The sequence below is a fragment of the Haliotis rufescens genome, unplaced genomic scaffold (genome assembly GCF_023055435.1).
Source record: "Haliotis rufescens isolate VD_foot unplaced genomic scaffold, xgHalRufe1.0.p SCAF_1, whole genome shotgun sequence".
Lineage (NCBI taxonomy): Eukaryota > Metazoa > Mollusca > Gastropoda > Lepetellida > Haliotidae > Haliotis > Haliotis rufescens.
The window spans coordinates 77,652,097-77,674,792 of record NW_025963779.1 but is presented as its reverse complement, the minus strand read 5'-3'; the positions used below and the strand labels follow the sequence as shown (position 1 = coordinate 77,674,792).

Below are 22,696 nucleotides of genomic sequence, written 5' to 3'. Positions count from 1 at the left end.
AGAAGCTCTAAGGCAATAACATAATTGAACCAACAACAGTTCACTGATTGACAAACTTGACGGCAGATGACAAGACAAAGGCTGTAGATCTGAGGAGTGTGATGAAGCCTATCGGTGCGCGTTGGGTCGTGTCAGCCTTTGACGAAGTGTTGTGTGGGTGGCACCTGTCTGAACTACTGGAGAGTTAAATGATGCCCTCTTATTGTTGATAGTCATTTTGGAGACATAAATGCGAAGTTTAATCACTGTGAACAAAGATGACTTGCATTTTATTCTCGCTCGCGTTACTTTCAAGATTTACAGTGTTTCTTTTCGGAATATGCAAAATAGCACCTAGGTTATGCACCTCCATGCCCCCATCCATGAACAGTACATGCAATTGTGATCATCCTTGTCAATCTGCACATACACCGTTCCTTATAGTACTTTTATTGACCAGGTCCATATGTGGAAGAGAATATATGGATGTCAACTTCTTTATTATGAGGAAGACAATGTTTCGGGGTATATACTTCCTCCTTCATCAGGTGAATGAATATACTCCATAACAGTGTGTTCATCATAATACTCAAGCTGACATCCATAAATTCTCTTCCTTATGTGTATCGGGGGCACGGGTGGCCCAGTCGTCTAAGGCGCCGCAATTCGCTGTGCAGAGTTGCGTCCCTTGGGCACGCCAGAAACCTATGATTGTGGGTTCGAATCCCGGTTCGCCCCGATTATGTTTCTAGGTTTGTCAGCACCATACCCGTGCTCGTGGGTTTCACCGAAGTGGTAAATGTCTGAGACCTGCATCACTTCAGGCTTTCCTCCCACATTAAGCTGACACAGTGTGATATAACTGGAATAATGTTAAAAGCTGCGTTAAACCCAACTCACTCACTCACTCACCTTATGTGTATCGCTTCTAAATGCCTTTCAAAGACATGACCATATGTGTTCAATAATGCCCACCTTTTAGAATATTATTTCAGGTTTTCTTTAAGAGTTGCATTTGCAATAACATGATTGATTTGTGACATTATAGATTTGATATATTGTGACATTGTCATGGTATCTTTTTTAATGGTCATGTGACAGTCATTCTGTCGTGTAGATAACAACATAATTGGATCTGACAAAACTGATTTAACGTCAAGGAATCGGATTAGTTACAGCTGCTATTCTGTCTATGTGCTTATACACCAACAAACACCAGAGACTTGAAACAAATTATATGTGATGGTATACGTGGAGATGTATTTTGGTAAAAGTACATAGTGGCAGTCTATTATTACAACAGATTGTGTATTTATTCTGTGTTGGACCCTATAACTGTACCCTGTACCCTGTACCCAGTGATTTGATTAAATGTTTTCATCAACGTCTTTTCAGAAAAATCATCAGGTATTGTAAATGATGTACAGCTTTTGTTTAGACAATCTATGTGTGTGTACATACTACAGTAGACAATAACTTGAGGTGTTACGGTAGTGGGTGCATGTGTGTTATACACTACAGTAGACAATAACTTGAGGTGTTACGGTAGTGGGTGCATGTGTGTTATACACTACAGAAGACTATAACTTGACATGCTACAATAGACAGTGCATGTGTGTGTTAAACTGCAGTAGACTGTCATTGAGGTGTTACGGTTGTGGGTGCATGTATGTATATATACTACAGTAGACAATAACTTGAGGTGTTACGGTAGTGGGTGCATGTGTGTTATATACTACAGAAGACTATAACTTGAGGTGTTACGGTAGTGGGTGCATGTGTGTTATATACTACAGTAGACAATAACTTGAGGTGTTACGGTAGTGGGTGCATGTATGTATATATACTACAGTAGACAATAACTTGAGGTGTTACGGTAGTGGGTGCATGTGTGTTATATACTACAGAAGACTATAACTTGAGGTGTTACGGTAGTGGGTGCATGTGTGTTATATACTACAGTAGACAATAACTTGAGGTGTTACGGTAGTGGGTGCATGTGTGTTATATACTACAGTAGACAATAACTTGAGGTGTTACGGTTGTGGGTGCATGTATGTATATATACTACAGTAGACAATAACTTGAGGTGTTACGGTAGTGGGTGCATGTGTGTTATATACTACAGAAGACTATAACTTGAGGTGTTACGGTAGTGGGTGCATGTGTGTTATATACTACAGTAGACAATAACTTGAGGTGTTACGGTAGTGGGTGCATGTGTGTTATATACTACAGTAGACAATAACTTGAGGTGTTACGGTAGTGGGTGCATGTGTGTTATATACTACAGAAGACAATAACTTGAGGTGTTACGGTAGTGGGTGCATGTGTGTTATATACTACAGTAGACAATAACTTGAGGTGTTACGGTAGTGGGTGCATGTGTGTTATATACTACAGTAGACAATAACTTGAGGTGTTACGGTAGTGGGTGCATGTGTGTTATATACTACAGAAGACTATAACTCGACATGCTACACTAGACAGTGCATGTGTGTGTATATACTGCAGTAGACTGTCATTGAGGTGTTACGGTAGTGGGTGCATGTATGTATGTATGTATATATACTACAGTAGACAATAACTTGAGGTGTTACGGTAGTGGGTGCATGTATGTATATATACTACAGTAGACCATAACTTGAGGTGTTACGGTAGTGGGTGCATGTGTGTATATATATTCTACAGTAGACAATAACTTGAGGTGTTATGGTTGTGGGTGCATGTATGTATATATGCTACAGTAGACAATAACTTGAGGTGTTACGGTTGTGGGTGCATGTATGTATATATGCTCCAGTAGACAATAACTTGAGGTGTTACGGTAGACGTATGATTGGCTGATGTTCTTTCCTGAGTCTTTACCATATGATCATACTGATATTACCTGGAGGTCAGGCTGAGGTCAGGCTGCTAATTCATTTACTAAGTACCAAATATGGAATATGTGTTATAATGTGTTGCATGTCTGTAGCAAAACAGGGTCGGCATTTGCAAGCCTGCAATAACAATGCATGTATTCCCAGCCTGTCTGTCTCTGTAATACATACTGGCTGAATAATACTATACCTATAATCCCAATTTGTCTGTTGAAAAGATATCTAGTTATTATCATTACCTCAACTCATGTAATGTATACACGTCCAGATTAATGTGTGTGTGTTAACAATTTAATATACTGCTTATACTCTAGTCACTAAAATTGTATGTTTTAGCTGAGAGTTTTGGCTTCAGAGTTTATGTAGTTGTGCAATTAACAGTTGCTGCTTGTTTAAAACAAGAGATTATTTAAAGTCATAACCCTGTATTCCATCCATATGGTAATATACAACTTAACTAAAACATTGATAGAATATTTATATGATTTACTGTTTTCTTATTACTGTTGATAGACGTAGCTGTTTTCTTATGTCTTCAGACACAGTTTAATACTGTTATGTTTAATTCCATATAAAAATATTAATATCATATTTATATTTCAATATCAAATCATTTTTGAGTGAATTATGATATAGCTCTTTGGCTCTTTTGTTTCATGACTTTTATAGGAGGGAAAGACAGTGATAATCCGTGATAAAATATGATAAAAATACAGTCTGGAAGATATTGTTTTGAAGAAAATACAAAAACTTGGATACCTCTCATAATCAAATCTTGTCAAGAGATTATTTGTATTTCTAAAATAAACTGATACCTGTGGATATATATGCATTGTAATTAATGATGAAAAATTAAGTTGTTTGTTTGATGGTGAAAATGTCACACAGTACAAAGATTGTATAAGTCCATATATATTCGTCCATGTTGCAGGCATATTCAAGTTTCTGGACGAGTACTATGAGAGTCTGAAGCGGGAGTCTCAGCAGGAGGAGGAGAGGAAGGAGGCGATGCTTGGACGGTCCGACGTCCGGACATCTCTCTCTGACCGGGGCAAGGACAGGTCAGCTGTAGGGAGGAATGTCTACTAGTATAGTCGATGCTTGCATGCTGTAGTACCTGGGAATAAATATTACTTGACAGGAAACGTAATGTTTAAAATCTTCTACAAAAAGAGAAACGAAACTTAACTCAGCTTACATACTTTTTATGGAAGCTGTTTTCCTTTTAACAGTTTGTCAAAATTGGATTTTTTTCTATTATTTGATGAGTTTTTATGAATTAAATATACGTCTTACTTTAGGAAATCTGAACATGATGGCAGGACATCACGAAAATCGATTTTGAAATCTCCAGAGCGACCAGGAACGGTATGTATTTACTTTATTTGAATTTAAATATCTATTCCAAAGCCTCATTCTGGTCTGTTTGTGGTATCGGTAGCTGTTTTAACCATGACCTCGAGCCCTGTATCCTTCAAGCTTACAGGGTGTGTATCCCGCCTCCGTGGTCTAGTGGATAAAGCGTTTGCCCGCAGAGTGGAAAGTCGGTGGTTTGATCCCAAGCTGCAGCACCCCTTTTCAATTTAGATGCTTCTGTCTATCAAAATTATATATTTTCAGAGACAAAGCATTAATCAATGCTATTGGCACAGTTCAGAGTTATTCTTGGAAATGATTGTTTAATACATCTGTTTTGGCTTGCAGGATCATGATACAATCGATGTCAGCCCAGACAAGAAAGCTTCCCGTGAGCTGAGAGCTGACGTGCATTTTATACGACCAAAGAGGTGAGCTGATATAAATTCCCCATGCAGCTCTGTGAGCTGAAGGTGATGTGTACCATTATCTGTGTCTGTTGTCAGAACAATTCATAGCACGGTGACTTTCTTTCCAGTTCACCACAACTCCTGGAATACATGGCATCATTGCCCAGCAACCGTCATGCTGGCATGACAACTGAAAGTAGACAGAAGTTTTCTGAGATTCTTGAGGACAAAGCTTTAACACTTCATGACATTCTGGAACAGATGGACAGGTACTGAGTTAACCTTTTCTTACCAGGTCACTTTCCTTGTCATTTAAGTGGATTATTATCTCTTCATATAACTCTCGTAGTTAATTGAAAAATGATTTTCTGAAAGCTTGCTCAAATGATCATTTCACGTGTCTGACCTATTGCACATACCTGAGTATAAATCCCCAGTATGCCAAGGGCGGATCCAGCATTTTGAAAAGAGAGGGGTCCAAAATCTTATTCCTGTCTCAGATAATTTTACTGCCTACAACATGCTACATTTGGTTTTCAAAAGGGAGTTGGGGAGGTCTGGACCCCCTGGACCACCTCCTGGATTCGCCTATGAGTACTCCCTGACTGAGTCCCTTTGGGCTGTAGTCATTCACAGATGGCGTTATTTCCGGAACATTGATGATTTGATAACTGGCATTCACTCACTCATTTGACAAGGAATGGCAATATGATGTATAAAATAAAGATTGCAGTGTACTGGACAACACAGTTATGCAATATGCTTCATATGGAATGCTAAGATGAACTGATTTAGCATGGACATGATGAACTGAATATCATTTGTATGTTAGGGAAAGAATGGTGAAATGCAGCAGTAAACTGGTGGGTTTGAAAGCTGAAGGTCACAGTTTCCACCGCACGTTACGAGATATGCGCGACTCCACGGACCGAATCCTCCACCGACCGGCTGAACAGCAGAAGAAAGACAAGGACAAGGCAACAAAAAGAAATTGGTAAAAAAACATCACAACTCTACCAAAAAATACAATTAGCAGTATTTCATGTCAGTAAGTTTATTATTGATGTTAGTTGGTGGTATAGCCTACTGTTCAACTAGTCTCTCATCTTGCCTCAAATTCTGGTTCAATCCCACATGTGTGCAATATGTGACACCTGTGAAGATCCGGGGTAGAATAGGTCTTCAGCAACCCATGCTTGTTGTAGGAGGCGACAATGCCTGTCGTAAGAGGTGACTAATGGGATCGGGTTGTCAGGCACGCTGACTTGGTTTGATGCTCATGATGTCAATCACTGGACTGTCTGGTCCAGACATTATTATTTACAGACCGCCGTCATTTAGCTGGAATATTGCTGAGTGTGGCGTTAAACAACAAAACAACAACAACAACTAACCTACAGTACTAGTATACCTGAGGAGGTGCGGGAAGGGCTGTGGTACTATGAAACAATCCTGTCTGTACTTTAAGGTTCACAGTACTTCGTGACAGTATACCTGAGGAGGCACGGGAAGGGCTGTGGTACTATAAAACAATCCTGTCTGTACTTTAAGGTTCACAGTACTTCGTGACAGTATACCTGAGGAGGTGCGGGAAGGGCTGTGGTACTATGAAACAATCCTGTCTGTACTTTAAGGTTCACAGTACTTCGTGACAGTATACCTGAGGAGGTGCGGGAAGGGCTGTGGTACTATAAAACAATCCTGTCTGTACTTTAAGGTTCACAGTACTTCGTGACAGTATACCCGAGGAGGTGCGGGAAGGGCTGTGGTACTATAAAACAATCCTGTCTGTACTTTAAGGTTCACAGTACTTCATGACAGTATACCCGAGGAGGCACGGGAAGGCCTGTGGTACTATAAAACAATCCTGTCTGTACTTTAAGGTTCACAGTACTTCGTGACAGTATACCCGAGGAGGCACGGGAAGGCCTGTGGTACTATAAAACAATCCTGTCTGTACTTTAAGGTTCACAGTACTTCGTGACAGTATACCCGAGGAGGTGCAGGAAGGGCTGTGGTACTATAAAACAATCCTGTCTGTACTTTAAGGTTCACAGTACTTCGTGACAGTATACCCGAGGAGGTGCAGGATGGGCTGTGGTACTATAAAACAATCCTGTCTGTACTTTAAGGTTCACAGTACTTCGTGACAGTATACCCGAGGAGGTGCAGGATGGGCTGTGGTACTATAAAACAATCCTGTCTGTACTTTAAGGTTCACAGTACTTCGTGACAGTATACCTGAGGAGGTGCGGGAAGGGCTGTGGTACTATAAAACAATCCTGTCTGTACTTTAAGGTTCACAGTACTTCGTGACAGTATACCCGAGGAGGTGCAGGAAGGGCTGTGGTACTATAAAACAATCCTGTCTGTACTTTAAGGTTCACAGTACTTCGTGACAGTATACCCGAGGAGGCACGGGAAGGGCTGTGGTACTATAAAACAATCCTGGCTAAACTGGAAAGATTCGGCATGGTATGTACATTGTCCATTGTTGATGTACCTACATCTTATGTTATTAAAAGCACCACTGTCAGTTATGATATTATATTGATACAGTGGTAATATGAATATGTAAATCATTCACAAGATAATTCTTGCTTACAAATTTCCCCAAATTGCATGTATTCTGACTTTCTTCTTCAACCATTCTGTGTGATTTTCTGAAGACTTCAGTTCTTGTTTTGGTGTGTAAGCATGGTATTAAGTGTTGGCACAACTGAATAATATTTGAAATACCTTTGATTTCCTGCATCTAAACAGACCTCGTAGATCATATTGTACGAGTACCAATGCTCGATTTGTTAAAGTGAAATGTTGATAGTATTGATGTAATTTTAAACTCAGAATTTTTAATTTTGTTTCTGTGCTTTATGAAAAACAAATTCTGGTATGCACAAAGCATAAGAATTGATGGTAAATCTTTATTCATTTAAGTTTTCTTAATTTCTGGATTAAAGCTTTTCTCTTGTATTTAGGATCATGTATCTTTACATATTCAAAATACTTTCTCAAAGTTAATAAATATGTGATACTGATTGAATGTGTGATAACAAGTACATATTACATGATGATTGATTCCTACCAGTCATGTTGCTAATGTGTGATGTATACTCAGCATCATTATTAACGGGTCACAGGGATAATAAGAAATATAAGTATTCAAGAAATGCTGTTTTTTCAACTTCCAAGAGTGCAGTTCAGTTACATCTGGAATGACAAATTTTATACCCAATTAGACTGTCACTTGTCATGCATTGGACATGCATGGGTTAAACCACTGGTTGCAATCAGGCGTGTGTTTTAGGAAACTTTCTCCATCTCATTCAACCTTGCAGTTTTCTTTGATTTTAATAGTCGACCATTTTTCCAGTATCTTAAAATCATCCAATACAGTGTGCCGTAGGCATCTTCTTATACTGTTCATCACATTGTCAACATACTCAAATTGACGTTGTTGGCATATGTTCATGTTTGACACCCTACATATTTAGATGACCCTTCAATAATGACACTGAGTATCTGTTAAGTTATAAGTTTCTGTGATCATAACTTAAAAGCATTTTATTTTGATTAGGTGCAATTGGATTTGGATTCTGTACGTCAAAAGTCAAAGTTTATGTTTTTATTTATTCCTTCTGGGATATCTTCTAACTTTTTTCAAACACTGGTTCTACATACCTTCTCTTTTGGTTTTGGTACCTTTCTGCCAGTTTTCATCTTTTTGGCTTTTATCAATTTTATTTTTTTATTGCTTTGGGACAATAATCATTGTCACATCTTCAAGCACTTGAGAGCATGTTAGACTTTTGTTGAAGGAAACATTTTACAAGCCTTTATTTTATATTATTTGCTGCTTGTCATATGTCTAACTTTTTCTGCATTATTTTTTGTATTGAAACTGATATCTATATAATGTTTTTTCATTTTGTTATTATTTTTTTATCATCCTTTTGGATATAAACTTGTATTTTTTATCATGGAGTATATCCAAAGTCATAAACTTTGGTAGCCTTGTATAAGAAGTAATGCTGTCTTTTTGGTAGGGCACACCCTTAGTCTATGTACAGTAAGTATGTTGCCAGGCAAGAGGATAATGTTCAAAATTGATGTTGTTTCTTTATGCAGTAATATTTGTATGCTGTTTATTTACAAATAACATTTGATTTCTTAATATTCTTATTTTTTACCATTTCTACTTTGAAACAAATTCTTTCATTTTTCAATCCTTTTACTAGATTTCAGAAATGAATTTACATGTATGTATCTACTAATATATTAAGCAATTTATAATAGCTTAATTTGTGCATTTTGTATGCTCCTAATCACTGCCACATAGTGCTTGTGTTTGAATAGTTCCTGATATGAGAATAAATCAATCTGTTGCATGTTTGATGTCATGCTGCTGCGCAAACATCCTCTCCAGAAACACTTCAGTGTTCAGGGTTTTAGTTTCACTATCATAATCAGGGGGTTGTGATCGGGTGGTCAGTATGTAGTAGCATCATGCAGTGATAATTTTACTCAGTAAAAGTCAGTGCAAATAGGTTTTGATTTTTTTAGTCAGTATATGGTTGAATAGCAATGATTATTCTTTGTTCAGTTTTCAGGAAGTCATATTTTACGAAAATGCTTGCACTGAGTACTATCTCTTTGTTATTAAACACAATTGTGAATAATGCCAAGTAAGGCCAAGTGCAAGTTTATCTTGCACATGATTTTTCTTTTATGTTAAGCAGTATTTCAACATCATTTTGCATTTAATTTTAACATTACACTTTGACCATTCTTATGTTAGAGTTTTTTTATCGTAATCACCAGTCAGTTAAGCCAAACAGGTCCCTCTGAAAACATTAATATGTGTACTAGAAGAACCTAAACACTGAAGAGTGTGTGAGCTGTGTGTGCTGTAGAAACGATGCTTTGGTCACCTGTACAACAGATGAGCTTTCTGGGTGTGCCATTGTCCATCATCAATGCAGTGGAGATTTAAGACAAAGGAAACTGTAGACCGTTCTGTGATATTTGGCAGCATCTGATGCCAAAATACACAAGCTACAAACATTTGGGTTCCTCAACACAATAATATATTTCATGAAGTATGTTTAGAATAGATTAGGATAGATGTCTTTGTAAATATGTTATGAGCAGTAAACACAGAGGAGAGTGAAACACATGACTAGTTTCAACTGCTGATGTGGAACAGGGTTCAACAGAGAAATAAGTGTCAATATCAAATGGTATTATTTGAATAAAATTAAGTATTTAACCATTAACCTTGCAAAGTTAAATTTTTAAAGTGTAAAAGGAAAGAAGAGTTAAACGAAACAACTTGTACATCCATCCTTAATAGTTGAAGCAATTCTTTACCAACGGTGGGGCGGGGTACGCTGACCATTTCACAAACACCTGGTTATCATTACAATTTGATAATGATTCATAAACACATGCTCATGATATAATCAGAATTATACAACAGACTCTTAACAACAGATTTTTTATGATTATGGAAATGTTTTTTGTCACTTATATTTGCAATGATTCTTAAAGTGGAATAATGAAAGGTGAGCTTCAGTCCCTCTAGTGACTGTTGAGAGGTGCTTGTAGGGATTTGCTGAAGTACTGAACCTATATAGCGTAGAGTGAGTGTGTGATACACTATGCTTGTTGTTGAATGCAGCCTAGAGTTAGGAGGAAGTCCACCAGGGCCCCCATCCAGCAGGTAACATGTCACCCACAGACGTCAGGGAGCTGACTGAAGCATTACGTTTACAGCACTGTTATGTTGTGTTGTTTGTCAATATGAATATTAACATATATTTGTTTCAATCATTAAGTTCATCCACTTTTCAAATCCCTTTGTGTGTTTGATTTGGTAGGAATCATTTATGATACTCCTGACTCTACTGTACTACGGCTTTGAAGAACTTATTTGTTTTTTGTCTAATTATCAGATGAACGTGACATAAAGCCAAATAGTCCATATAGACGTGAATGATTGTATTGTTGTACAGAAGTATCTATCTGCCTACCAATGGAGAGTTTGGATAGGATTTAATGATGGGCAGAGGTATATTTATTTACAACAATGCAATATACATTTCTACGTCATGTTCATCTGACACTAGGGCAAAATGAACCAGAAGTTCATCAATGCAGTATTACAATAGTGTCATGGTTATAGACCCATCTATTAGCCAACTCCCTATTTTGGATGGTGGAGTAAATTTAGAAATGTCACAGTTTAAAGCCCAAGTCCCTAATTTGCAAAATCATCTTCATGATCAGTGAGACCTTGAGTACATCTAATAGTGACCAGTCATGACAGCAGCCAATATGTGACCAGTGACAATATGTAAAATATATGATATAGCTCAGTATCTCTATCTTAAGTTTAGAAATATTTTAATATTTACCTCCCATATTCACCCATGAAGATCCGGGTGAGAATAGGTCTTCAGCGACCGATGCTTGCCCCAAAAGGTGACTATGCATGTAGTAAGAGGCGACTAACAGGATCAGGTGGTCAGGCTCGCTGACTTGGCTGATGCATGTCATCGTATCCCTATTGCATAGATTTATGCTCATGATATGAATCACTGGATTTTGTCCAGACATAATTATTTACAGACCGCCATCATATAGCTGGAATATTGCTAAGTGCAGCGTTAAACAACAAACAAACAAACCTCCCATATTCAGAGTAAGCATACGTGCCGACAAAACATGTTGACTACATCATGCTTCACAGAGTACATTTTATATTGAATTTCCTAAACACATATTTATGGTAAATACAACAGTGAATGCTTGTCGTAAGAGGGGACATGATTGGGTGGACAGGCTCGCTGACTTGCTAAGATCGATGCTCATGATGTGAATCCCTCGATTGACTGGCACAGACTCGCTTATGTACAGACCTTTGTCATATAACTGGAATATTTTTGAGTGTTGAGTTAAACAACTAACAAACAGAACAAACTTTAAATGCCCATTCAATGCCAATGTCCAAAGGTGTTAGTTTGAAGAAGTTGACATGATTGTGAAGGTTGCTTTTTGTTGTGTATAGATGTGAATAGTGTAGGATTATGAAATTATCATTTTGTTCTCATTTGTGATGCGGGCAAACATACTTTGTTAAGGTGCACTTGTGGTTTCTTGGTTTTGTTGCACTAACAACCTGTTTCACTGTCACTCATGTAGTTTAGTAGTAGGCACAGTCTCCATAAACACCTTGGGAGACTCACTTGTTTTGCACTTCTCATTGTAATTTATGAAACACGTTGATGAGATGTAATAGACCATTAATAGTCACAATGATAATACTTACATTTATTACAAAGATAGAAATCAGAGAAAATACGTATACAAATGGTATTGTTCTTCAATAGACATGTGTCATATGCACAATCATATGCCCTCAATTATTTAGCTATTCTTATGATTTTCGGAAAATATTATTGAGCACAACTTGCATGTACACATGTAGATATTTTTTAGCTTCTTTGATGTTAAGGTCTTGGGATAGCCAGTAACCTAGGATAAGCTTATTTAGTGGCATACATGCAGACTGTGATAGATGCAGTGTTAACAAATTTTGTCAGATGAACCATATTTGTGTTCCACAAATTGATGATGTTTGAGTGTAATGTATACATGGAAGATCAGTAAAGTGTTTTTGCTGTTTGTTTAAATTGAGACAGAAAAAAATGATTTTTGAGTTCTGTAACCATAGGTTGACTTATTGATAACACAGCAGAAAGAGACCTGTGAAGATTCCGGGGTAGAATAGGTCTTCAGCAACCCATGCTTGCCGTAAAAGCTGACTATGCTTGTTGTAAAAGGCGACTAACGGGATCAGGTGGTCAGGCTCGCTGACTTGGTTGATGCATGTCATCAACCCAATTGCGTGGATTGATGCTCATGATATTAATCACTGGATTGTCTGGTCCAGACTCGATTATTTACAGACCGCCGTCATATAGCTGGAATATTGCTGAGTGCGGCGTTAAACAACAAACCAACCAAACAACCACAGCAGAAAGGTTGATCACAGCAGGAACTGGCAGTCCAGTAATGTGTGTTTGCTGTTTGTTAGGTTGAGAGCACCAGTAAGCAGAGTGTGTACAAGTTCCTCAAGGTCCTGGAGACTCTGCGAGACTGGGAACTCTGCAGCCCCGACATCTCTGCCGCCATTGAGTTCTGCCGGGAGAAGGTCGTGGAGATGACGGTGGAGGAATATGAAGAATGGTTCCAGCAGCAGTTTCCCAAGATACAGCGGCCTCAGACAGCGCCACCTATGTTGAAGGGCAAGAAGAAGGAGGAAGTTCCTGCAACTCCAGAATTCAGTGCTGTCGGTGCCAAAATGAGATATGTTCAATCTGCCTTTGTGCGCAGATCTCAAACGTGATCTCAAACATAAAATACTGTTTTGTTAATTGTTTCAAACACATATCAGACAAAGATGATCTTAGTTTAATTAAACCTTTATCTTTGAAGAGTTTCATTCTCAAAGTATTTACTACTGAGCTAATAACTGAGAATATGTATGAATTAGGAACTTGAACTATGTTTATAAATTTTTTCTTAATGTTTTTGTAAAGAAAGCATTGCATGTATATCTGGAAGGTGACAACATGTTTGTATATTTACAATGCTAACTCCATTGTTAAGTCAAATACACAGTTCAGTGTATGGGTAGTTTCTATCTAAACCTAAGTAAATATAAATATTTGATTTTAATAAATTTAGCCCCAGTGAATGTACAGTGTACCAGAATCTTACTGAAAAGAAATGTATTCGAAATTTCCTATAAATTTCAGAATTTCTTGACGTTCAGAATGGATGCTAGTTGTATTTAATTTTTCTGAACTGATACGCTGTGAAACTTTACCATGACTGATCCCAAAGAATGAATCTGCTCACATTATTGCAACTTGTTGTCTATGAACATCTTTCAACCTACCATAGTCATTGGGAGATATATATTCTTTCAGACACTTCTTATCATGATGTATGATATTGTTCACTAGTCTTATGAAATGTTCCAAGCCAAACCACATGACGATTATCCAAAGATGATAACACACCATACTAGCCTTTGAAATCCACAGGGTAGTTGGTATGACTGTGCCTGTGTCATTGCTTTACATATATATGTGTCTTTTAATGTTATTAACAGTATTAATAGAAGTTTCTTCAAGAACCTCCAATGCTGTTGAATATGCCAAAATGTGTCTTGACTGGAAGACCATGTTGCATGTTGGTTAGGCTTTAAAAAATAAAAGAACTGGTTCTCAGGTAATGACTTTTGAAAATATAGAGCGGGTGGATGTGTTATTTTTTTCTTGTTCAAACTAGTATGTAACCAAATAAACAGTTGTGTGCCATCAACCTGGGAAAGGGCTTCCCTATACATGTATAAACAAACATACAAACTCCTATATGCGTCCATGACCATAACACAAGATGTACAGTGGAACAGTGCCCATGTAAAGGGAAGTAACTGCGTGCTATATTGGATTGCATTATTTTTATTAGGATTAGGATTGTATTAATAGTATTATGTTTTTGGAAAATGGAAATAAAAAGGAAACGTGCAGCAGACTTTATAATAATGCAGACGGTGCCTGAGAACTAAGACTATTATTTTTTTTAGCCTTATGTATTTGTTAATTATGGGTAATATTTGTGAAATTCAATTGTTTTCGTTTGCATTCTGCAAACATGCAGGAACATCATGTCTAAGGATGATATGAATGAGTGGAGTTGGGGCTGTTTTCATGGTACTCATTTGAGCATCTCTCAATGACAAAATGCACTTTGAAATATTTCCTAATTATTTCAATAATCGATTTATTAGTTGTGGAGAGTTGTATCCCTTAGGCAGGTCAGAAACCTATCATCTTGGGTTTGATCCCAGATTCGCCCTGATTCTCTTTCTTGTCCGTGCCATACCCATGCTTGATGCTTGTGGATTTCAGTAATGAAGTGGAAAACGTCTGAGACCCTCATCACTTTCCTCGTGGGATTTCCTCCCACTTTAAGTTGACATGCTGTGATATAACTGAAATACTCTTCAAAGCTGCGTTAAACCAGATTATCTCACTCACTTATATCATATGGCCATGTATCAATATTGTGTGTAAGAAGGGTATGCTATATCAACTGCAAAATACTATTTACTGACAGTTCTTGTGCCATTGTTGTAAATTTTGTATAGTACAAGTATTTTCAGTTATATTCCCTTCTACAATTGAAAACAGCTCCTTAAATGACAATGATGAGTTTTCAAGTTTTGTATTGTGGATCTCATCACAAATGAACTTGTTTGATTTTGAAACACTGATTACTGTGCATGTCTTCATGAAGAAGCTGTCATGGCATCTGCTGTTTCCTTTCGAGAACAAGTAGAGAGACAAATGAAAAACAGACTACCATGAAGCTCTGTAAATACAGATGGTACCATTCCCAGTGAATGTACATCATGAACTTTGTACTGACATTCTCTCCTGGAGAGGCATCGTTGGAGAGAGACAAACATGGTTGGGACTATTGGGCCTTCACTGAGATGAGACACTTTTTTAAATGTTTTGATTTCTCTTATTTTTGATACCATTTCCTATGTTTCTAAGCTTGTCTTCACTGTTACTCCATGATAAGTATTGATGATAATTATTTATGGACACGGGCATGTCCCTTTTATGCCTCTCCTGGCGACCAATCAGATTCCAATTCTCGTATCACTTGCATTTGCTTTGAACAAAATGGCAGCGACCAGTCAAGACGAACTGATCGATAATCAAGATCTATATTGTGATAAAATGAAAATAAGTGCATCAAATCATGTGAGCATCTTGATTAAAAACATGAAAAGACAAAGAGTTGGCAGTGCACATGCTTTGCAAACCCTGCAATCGACCAAAGTCTGCATGACAGTTACGAACCGGATTTCGATTTCTTGCTTGAATTTGATTCGACTATGCATAGACTCGTTAGTCCAGCCAAAATTAACTCCATAACACCAGCCTAGTTTGGCAAGGGTGGAAACTGATCTTTTATAGTCAGTTAACTCCCTTGCCTCGGGAAGATGACTTACCGGTATGTTGATTTTAAAGGAATCAGGTCCATGGTACATGTATACTCCTTATTGACAAAGAGAACACGAGAGTTACACAATCTATTGTCTACTAATTTAGCATTTAAGAATTGATTTTTTATTTTTTGTGCATACATCAAAGTAAATTGCATAAAATGGCATAGTCAGAAAGAAAGTGTTTGTCTTTATTTATTAACACTTTCATCCAAATTTTTTAAAGGGGAATTTCCGACATCAAGCGATTTATAGACTAAAACATTGTCGACATCATTGCGAAAGTAGTTCTGTCACTTCTGGGAAAAACATGCATTCATGATGTATAAATGCAAGTTTTTGTGCGTTTTTTAAATACAGTATGTGCAAGTTTTCGGGAGCTCTCGACCAATCAAAATTGCCTAAATATGTGTAACAAATTCCTTTTGTAATTATTATAGTATTAATTATTGAACGCTCTTATTTGTAATTATGTTTCAGTTCATACCTTGTTGTGTTGCTTTCCTCTCTACAATGTTTACATCCTCATCGTTAATGCTTCTGCAGTTGTGACAGAAAAGAGAATTTTGTTGATACATGTAGATTATGGTGTACCTGTTGATTTTACTGATGTTTGATTTCTGACAGGTTGTGGAAGTCTGCAAGTATTTGTCCTGTTTTCTGTAAATACCAAGCAGTGATATTGTATGTGATACATAATTTGATACCTCAGTTGAAGTCATGTAGAGATATATTATTATATATATATGCTATATATGTGGGATGAAGAAAATTATTAATAAATTCAAATCTAAAATGTATTTTATTAATTCTTTAGAAAACAATATCAGGATGTTCACTGATTGAAGTATGAACAAAAGGAATAATTGACCCTTCCCAATATCAGCTGTAAAATCATTTTATGAACTTCTTGGTAAGCATGTCATGATGTAGGATTGATTATGGTGGCATAAAAAATAGTTTCAGTAGTTATTTTGGGTACATGTCCCGACTAGTGTTCCTGAAATAAAAAGTATATGTAAAAGTACATGTTAAAACAAACCCAAAACATTTGCCTTTTCAGCACAGCAATTCAATTTTTGTTTTTTGCTTTTACATTTTATTATTTTTAACCTGCAACAGCCCAGCTATTATCTTTGTAAAAATATGGGCCATGATGTTGCACCAGTAAAGTTGTTCCCTGTGAAGAATTATCAATCATGTTTTTCACCATTACTTATGTTTAAATTTAAACCTTCAAAGATTTATGTAATACAAGAACATTAGTTTTGATGTCTAATAAGATTATGTGAAAGAAAGTGTTGAATAATTGTCATAAGTGATAATAATGTTACATTACTTGCTTGTTTTCAACTAGAGATTAATGGTACAATTAATGCTTGGTAGGTTAATCCTAGATGAAATAAAGACATTTGGTATTCTTGGCTTGGTTACTGGGTATATTCTGGTTTTAGTTTATCTAATTGCACAGTTACAATAATCATGATAATATGAGATAGCCATGAACTTGAATAAAAAAAGTTTTGTTATAAATTGTTTGCTTGATTGTTCTTAAATCACAATTGTTGTACTTCAAGTACAATGAAGTACAGCTGATCACTTATCTTACACTATCAGTGAGGAACACCACACTGTATGGCCCCTGATGGTTGGTTTGTTGTTTAACACTGCACTCAGCAATATTCCAGCTATACTACCGACTATCAGTGAGGGACACCACACTGTATGGCCCCTGATGGTTTGTTTGTTGTTTAACATTGCACTCAGCAATATTCCAGCTATACTACCGACTAAAAAACAAGGGAACTTATGAAATGATAGTGAAGATGTAATGACAATTCTTTGACAATTCCATTCTTATTATGATCTTCATGGAGTTGGTGTCCCGGTCCCCCACCTGTGAAGATCCAGGGTAGAATAGGTCTTCAGCAACCGATGCTTGCCCTAAAAGGCGACTAATGCTTGTGGTAAGAGGTGACTAACCGGATCGATGGTCAGGCTTGCTGCATGTCAGCGTTTCCCAATTAGTATACCAATGCTCATGATATCAGTCACTGGATTCTCTGGTCCAGTCTTGATTATTTACAGACCGCCATCATGTAGCTGGACTTTTGGTGAGTTTGGCATTACACAACAAAGAAGTGGTCCCCAGTAAACTAGTTTGGTCGTAATAGAAGACGCCCAGGGTGATGTCCTTCATCTGTGTCTTCATGTTAATGATATTTCCAGTAAGGAACACCAAGACCTTGACTAGGTGTGATTATGAACTTATGGTAGTGGTACTGCTACGCGGCATTAGGCAGGAAACAAACATTTAGGTGCTACCGGTAGAACAAGACATGCTTACTCTATTTCGTGAACACATTGTGTTATCACTGACTTTCCACCCGTGGGGTAGAAATGGTCTTCAGCAACCCATGCTTGTCGTAGGAGGCGACTAGCAGGATCGGGTTGTCAGGCTCGCTGACTTGGTTGATGCAATGTCATCGATCCCAAATTGCGTGGATCGATGCTCATGATATTAACCACTGGATTGTCTGGTCCAGATTCGATTATTTACAGACCGCCGTAATATAGCTGGAATATTGCTGAGTGGGGCGTTAATCAACAAACCAACCAACCTTCACAGACTTTCATTTATGTTTATATAATTGTCACCACCATGGTGCCTTTTGAGCCCAGTGGAAACTGTTTCTGGAGATAATCGGGACTGATTATTCTCTGGCGTTGACAGTTTATGTCTTATACTATGTTGTCATCCTATACTTATACGTAGTAGGCTTGCGGAAATGTGAGCCCTGGAGATACCGAGGATGACTATGTTGTATGCATCGCAACAAATTCACACGTCAAGCGTCAACAATCATTCAGGATATACTTAAGACAAATTCAGCGGATTTGCATGTAAAATGTTGCCTTCAAAGAGGTGTGTGTAGCTTCGCACGTTACTTGACTGACAGTGTCTTTGGGGAAGCATGCGGCCCAAGGTAGAGTCTCAGAACAGAGTTTTACACGGTGGTAGTTCCTGCCACATGAAGCTGACACGCGGTGACATACCTGATATAATGTTCAAAGCAGCGTTAAAGATAGCCACAGAGCTAGTGTCGCTTAACTCTCAAAACGAGGCTAATATTGTGATATCAACGTCACGGGTTTTGTGTACCCATAAGTCCTTGCGCGAGGTGTTTATAAACAATTATAACTCGTGTCAAGTACGAAAAAGAAATTTTATTGTTCAAGTGTTGCTTTTGATTTTTAAAGCCTTTGGATGTTGCTCCATAGCTTCCTTTCAACCTCTTATTTCGTCAAGTCGCCCCTTGCTGAGGATTAAGACAGTTTAAGCCTGCTGTTTAACACGGAGGGGAAAACAAACTGACATGTCGAAATGAGAAGTAGTCGCCATTTGTTGTCACAAAGTTTGAAAAGTTAGCATTGGTACATTTGTTCAACCGGAAGTTCCATCTGCAGTAGTCACTCCACTAAACTCCAAGCCTCCGTCTCATCACAGAAGAATTCCTGACATCCGTGTCAATTCCACTGTAGACACACGTGTGCAAGAAATAAGATTCCGGAAATAAGGAAACCAAACCCTGCACCGATGTCCAGGTAGTAGCTGTAGTCCAACTGGAAGCCGCTCTTTGGGAATCCCCAGAGCCTCAGCCCCGCGAACAGGAGAGCCGCGAGAACTCCAAGCGCTGCAACATTATCATCGTGTTATACACTGCCGGGCAAAAGAAAGTATACACCCTTGTTTGACGGTGGCTTAAATTGAAACAAACAAGAAATGGTTATTCGATGGTGATGTATTTGATACGGGTACCATACGTTGTGTTTTGGACTTTTGGATAAGTCTGCAGTGTTTCGGAATCTGTTTTCAGTTTAGTAGTGAGTGAGTATGTATGGTTTTACGCCGCTTTTAGCAATATTCCAGCAATATCACAGCGGGGGACACCAGAAATGGGCTTCACACATTGTACCCATGTCGGGAATCGAACCCGGGTCTCCGGCGTGACGAGCGAACGCTTTAACCACTAGGCTACCCGACCGCTCCTTCAGTCTAGTAACTCTTTGATAACGTTTGTAACGTTTTGGCCAAATCAAAGCGAATACTTTCTTTGCCCTCCTGTTAACGTCACCCATTCTATATTTCCAGATGTTTTAACATAAACTTCGTTATTGGATGATCTACACATTATAAATGGATGATCTAAAAATAAAAACGTCGGTATGTTTAATCTGATAATATCTGACAATACGATTCCATTCTGGGAATCCTCATATAGATTATTTGGACTTTTTTTGTCATTGCGCTTGTACATTATCAAGCTTTTCTGAAACTTACAATACCGAGATCAATTATATAACCCCTTGCAGATTTGTGTTTTCCCTTCTAGAACCATACATAATATGCTGCCTGCTCGAAGATTGTTTCCTCCACACTAATGGTTAATACAAAAGAATGCCTCTTTCGAAAATAAGCACGTTATTATCATTTACACAGAATACAACTTGCCACAGTGTGCATGGGTTATACCTATCCTGGTAGGGGTATACTGTAGTAAGGTCGTTTACTGGGGTAAGGTCGTATGCTGGGGTAAGGGGTATATTGGGGTAAGTGATATACTGGGGTAAGTGGTATACTGGGGTGAGTGATATATAGAGAATACTACACTCATTCTCGTTAGATACCATTTTTACGAAACCAGCGGACTTTCTATGGCAGCTGACCCAGCGAAAGCGAGGTCAGATACCACAGAAAGTTCACGACCAAATAAGCTTCGAAGGGGACACTGATGGCACAACCGGACCATCCCAAGTAAGTCTAGATATCTGTCCAGATAGTTTAAACAGACTTCATTTCAGCACGCTTATCCTTTTACGTTAAATCAAATGGAAAGTTAAGTGGGGTAAGTGGTATACTGGGGCAATTTGTATACTGGGGTAAGCGATATACTGGGGTAAGTGATATACAGGGGCAGTGGTATACTGGGGTAAGTGGTATACTGGGGTAAGTGATATACAGGGGTAAGTGATATAGTGGGGTAAGTGATATACTGGGGTAAGTGGTATACTGGGGTAAGTGATATACTCGGGCAGTTGGTATACTGGGGTAAGTGGTATACTGGGGTAATAGGATATACTGGGGTAGCGGTATACTAAGCAAATAGGAATGAGTAATGAGTATACTTGGGTTATGGATATACGGGGTCTATCTTGCGTCTATCGGCATTCTCTACGTACTTGCCACGAAGCAGTTTGCAGCAGTGGCGTACTCCAGGTAACGCCCTCCCCAGCGTCTCCAGCAGCAGGTGGTGTAAATGACGAACAGGACGGGGACAGACACTCCATAGATCAGGGCGACGATGGTGGCGGCGCCTACAGGCCCAACTGTGAACACATAGAACAGCTCCCAGTCTACCATTGGTGTATGTTAAACTAGAATTGTTACGTTTGCGTTTATTTCTCTCCACAGTATCCAAATGTGGACATTAAGGAATCCCACTTCCCTGGTTCAGGATATAGCTGGTGAAGGGTCATATCACTTACAATGTCAAATAACGGGATATAAACTTTATCACACCAGTTCCGGGTTATTACAAAACCAATGCTCCTTGTTCAGTCATAAATAACGCGTGTGTTATGCACCCTTTCGGATATTGTAAAACTAGATTTGTGAAGTTGTTGAATGCTACAACCATCTAATTTTCGGCTAGAGGTTAATAACTAAGCCTGGACCAGACAAATAGCGTGGTATATAATATCTAAGGGGTTTCGGTACAGTCCCCTAAATCCACGCTGTTACAAAACCCCAAACCCATTTTTTGGACTTCATTGATACCAAAGAAAGCAGGAAAAACAAACGACGTCCTCTGTGTCTTACATACTTGGAAGGCAGCCATACAGAGTTTGGTTCTGAGGGAAGATACCAGCATACTCATAATCACTAGTATTGTACTGTATCTTGTGTGATGCCCAGGAATCCGTTACCATGCTGACAATATGGATTGTCAGACCAATCAACGCGAATATAATTCCAGCTATCTCCAAATCGGACAACTTCCGGCAGGACCAACTTCGTCGTCTTTTTCTAACCATGGGGTCTATTTGGCGTGTTGGCTTGACGATCTCATGTCTCGGGGTGGTCACCCAAACAGGCTTCTCATAGGGAAGCACTCGGTCCCGGTCGGCGATGGCCGTTGGCTTGTCGATCTCATTCCTCGGGGTGGCTACCCATACAGTCTTCTGATAGGGATGCACACGGGCCCGGTCGGCGATGGCCGTTCGAAATTGTTCTGCTGCCGTCGAGTTACTGTATCTCAACATCGTGGTGACTTTGAGTCACGCAATGCAGAACAGAGAAAAACAGGTACAAATCCTCCGCGAATGTAGCACACACCAAGCAAATAAACCAAGGACTTACGGCGTAATATCAGAAGTCCGAGTCCGTTAGGAAAGAAACAGTTTGGATACAACTCAAAATGGTTAAAATATCACAGTCCTAAACTTATTCCTGCATCGTCAGATGACGGTCCAGGGATTTGCACTGCTTGAAGTCTCAGGACTGTGACAAGTGTGGCCGACACGACTGACTCAATGTTAATATCTTCGTCATCATTCCCCACGGGGCGACCTAGGCCTCCCTCAGGTGATTGCAGTTATTTGCTACCATGTAACCCTATCGGGAAATTGAAATAAATAGGCAGGGTCGTGATAACCTTGCCCTTTCTTTAGAAACCCATGGTATGATCTAGGCTCTATATTTACATTACAGTTAAAGTCATACATTGTTGTACTTTTACATTTCAATCTTGTTAAAGGCCCCTTTCTATAATGTATCGTCCAACTAGCTACCGCGTGTATTTTCAACATGAAATAAACCCTGATGATTTAATATACATTGAAATGTAAGTACATGTATCTAAATGAGTGAGTAGGTTTTTATGCCTCTTTTAACCATATCCCAGCGATATCACGAG

At 38.5% G+C, this 22,696-nt stretch overlaps 2 protein-coding genes across 8 annotated transcripts in view; one reads left to right on the top strand and one right to left on the bottom strand.

Annotated features, from left to right (window-relative positions):
* The window catches only part of LOC124147873 (coiled-coil domain-containing protein 60-like), a 45,450-nt gene extending 29,906 nt beyond the window's left edge, over positions 1-15,544 (top strand). For 3 of the 7 annotated variants that reach the window (XM_048401359.1, XM_048401358.1, XM_048401353.1), the window contains 9 exons: positions 1,375-1,386; positions 3,793-3,922; positions 4,163-4,229; positions 4,566-4,648; positions 4,756-4,896; positions 5,460-5,621; positions 7,009-7,102; positions 10,308-10,349; positions 12,726-15,544. In XM_048401359.1, coding sequence (XP_048257316.1) covers positions 1,375-1,386; positions 3,793-3,922; positions 4,163-4,229; positions 4,566-4,648; positions 4,756-4,896; positions 5,460-5,621; positions 7,009-7,102; positions 10,308-10,349; positions 12,726-13,037 — 1,043 coding nt within the window. In that variant the 3' untranslated portion in view covers positions 13,038-15,544. Of the gene's footprint in view, positions 1-1,374; positions 1,387-3,792; positions 3,923-4,162; positions 4,230-4,565; positions 4,649-4,755; positions 4,897-5,459; positions 5,622-7,008; positions 7,103-8,204; positions 8,226-8,865; positions 8,887-10,307; positions 10,350-12,725 lie in introns of all 7 variants that reach the window. The other 4 variants (XM_048401354.1, XM_048401356.1, XM_048401355.1 and 1 more) reach the window with 4 other exon arrangements.
* A 3,388-nt stretch (positions 15,545-18,932) lies between these two features.
* LOC124147828 lies at positions 18,933-22,382 on the bottom strand. Its single transcript, XM_046518619.2, has 3 exons — positions 21,605-22,382; positions 20,961-21,107; positions 18,933-19,414 (listed from the first exon to the last, which is right to left on the bottom strand). The coding sequence occupies exons 1-3, from the start codon at positions 22,041-22,043 to the stop codon at positions 19,248-19,250; spliced, it is 753 nt and encodes a 250-aa protein (XP_046374575.1). The 5' UTR covers positions 22,044-22,382; the 3' UTR covers positions 18,933-19,247.
* Between the last annotated feature and the right edge of the window lie 314 nt (positions 22,383-22,696).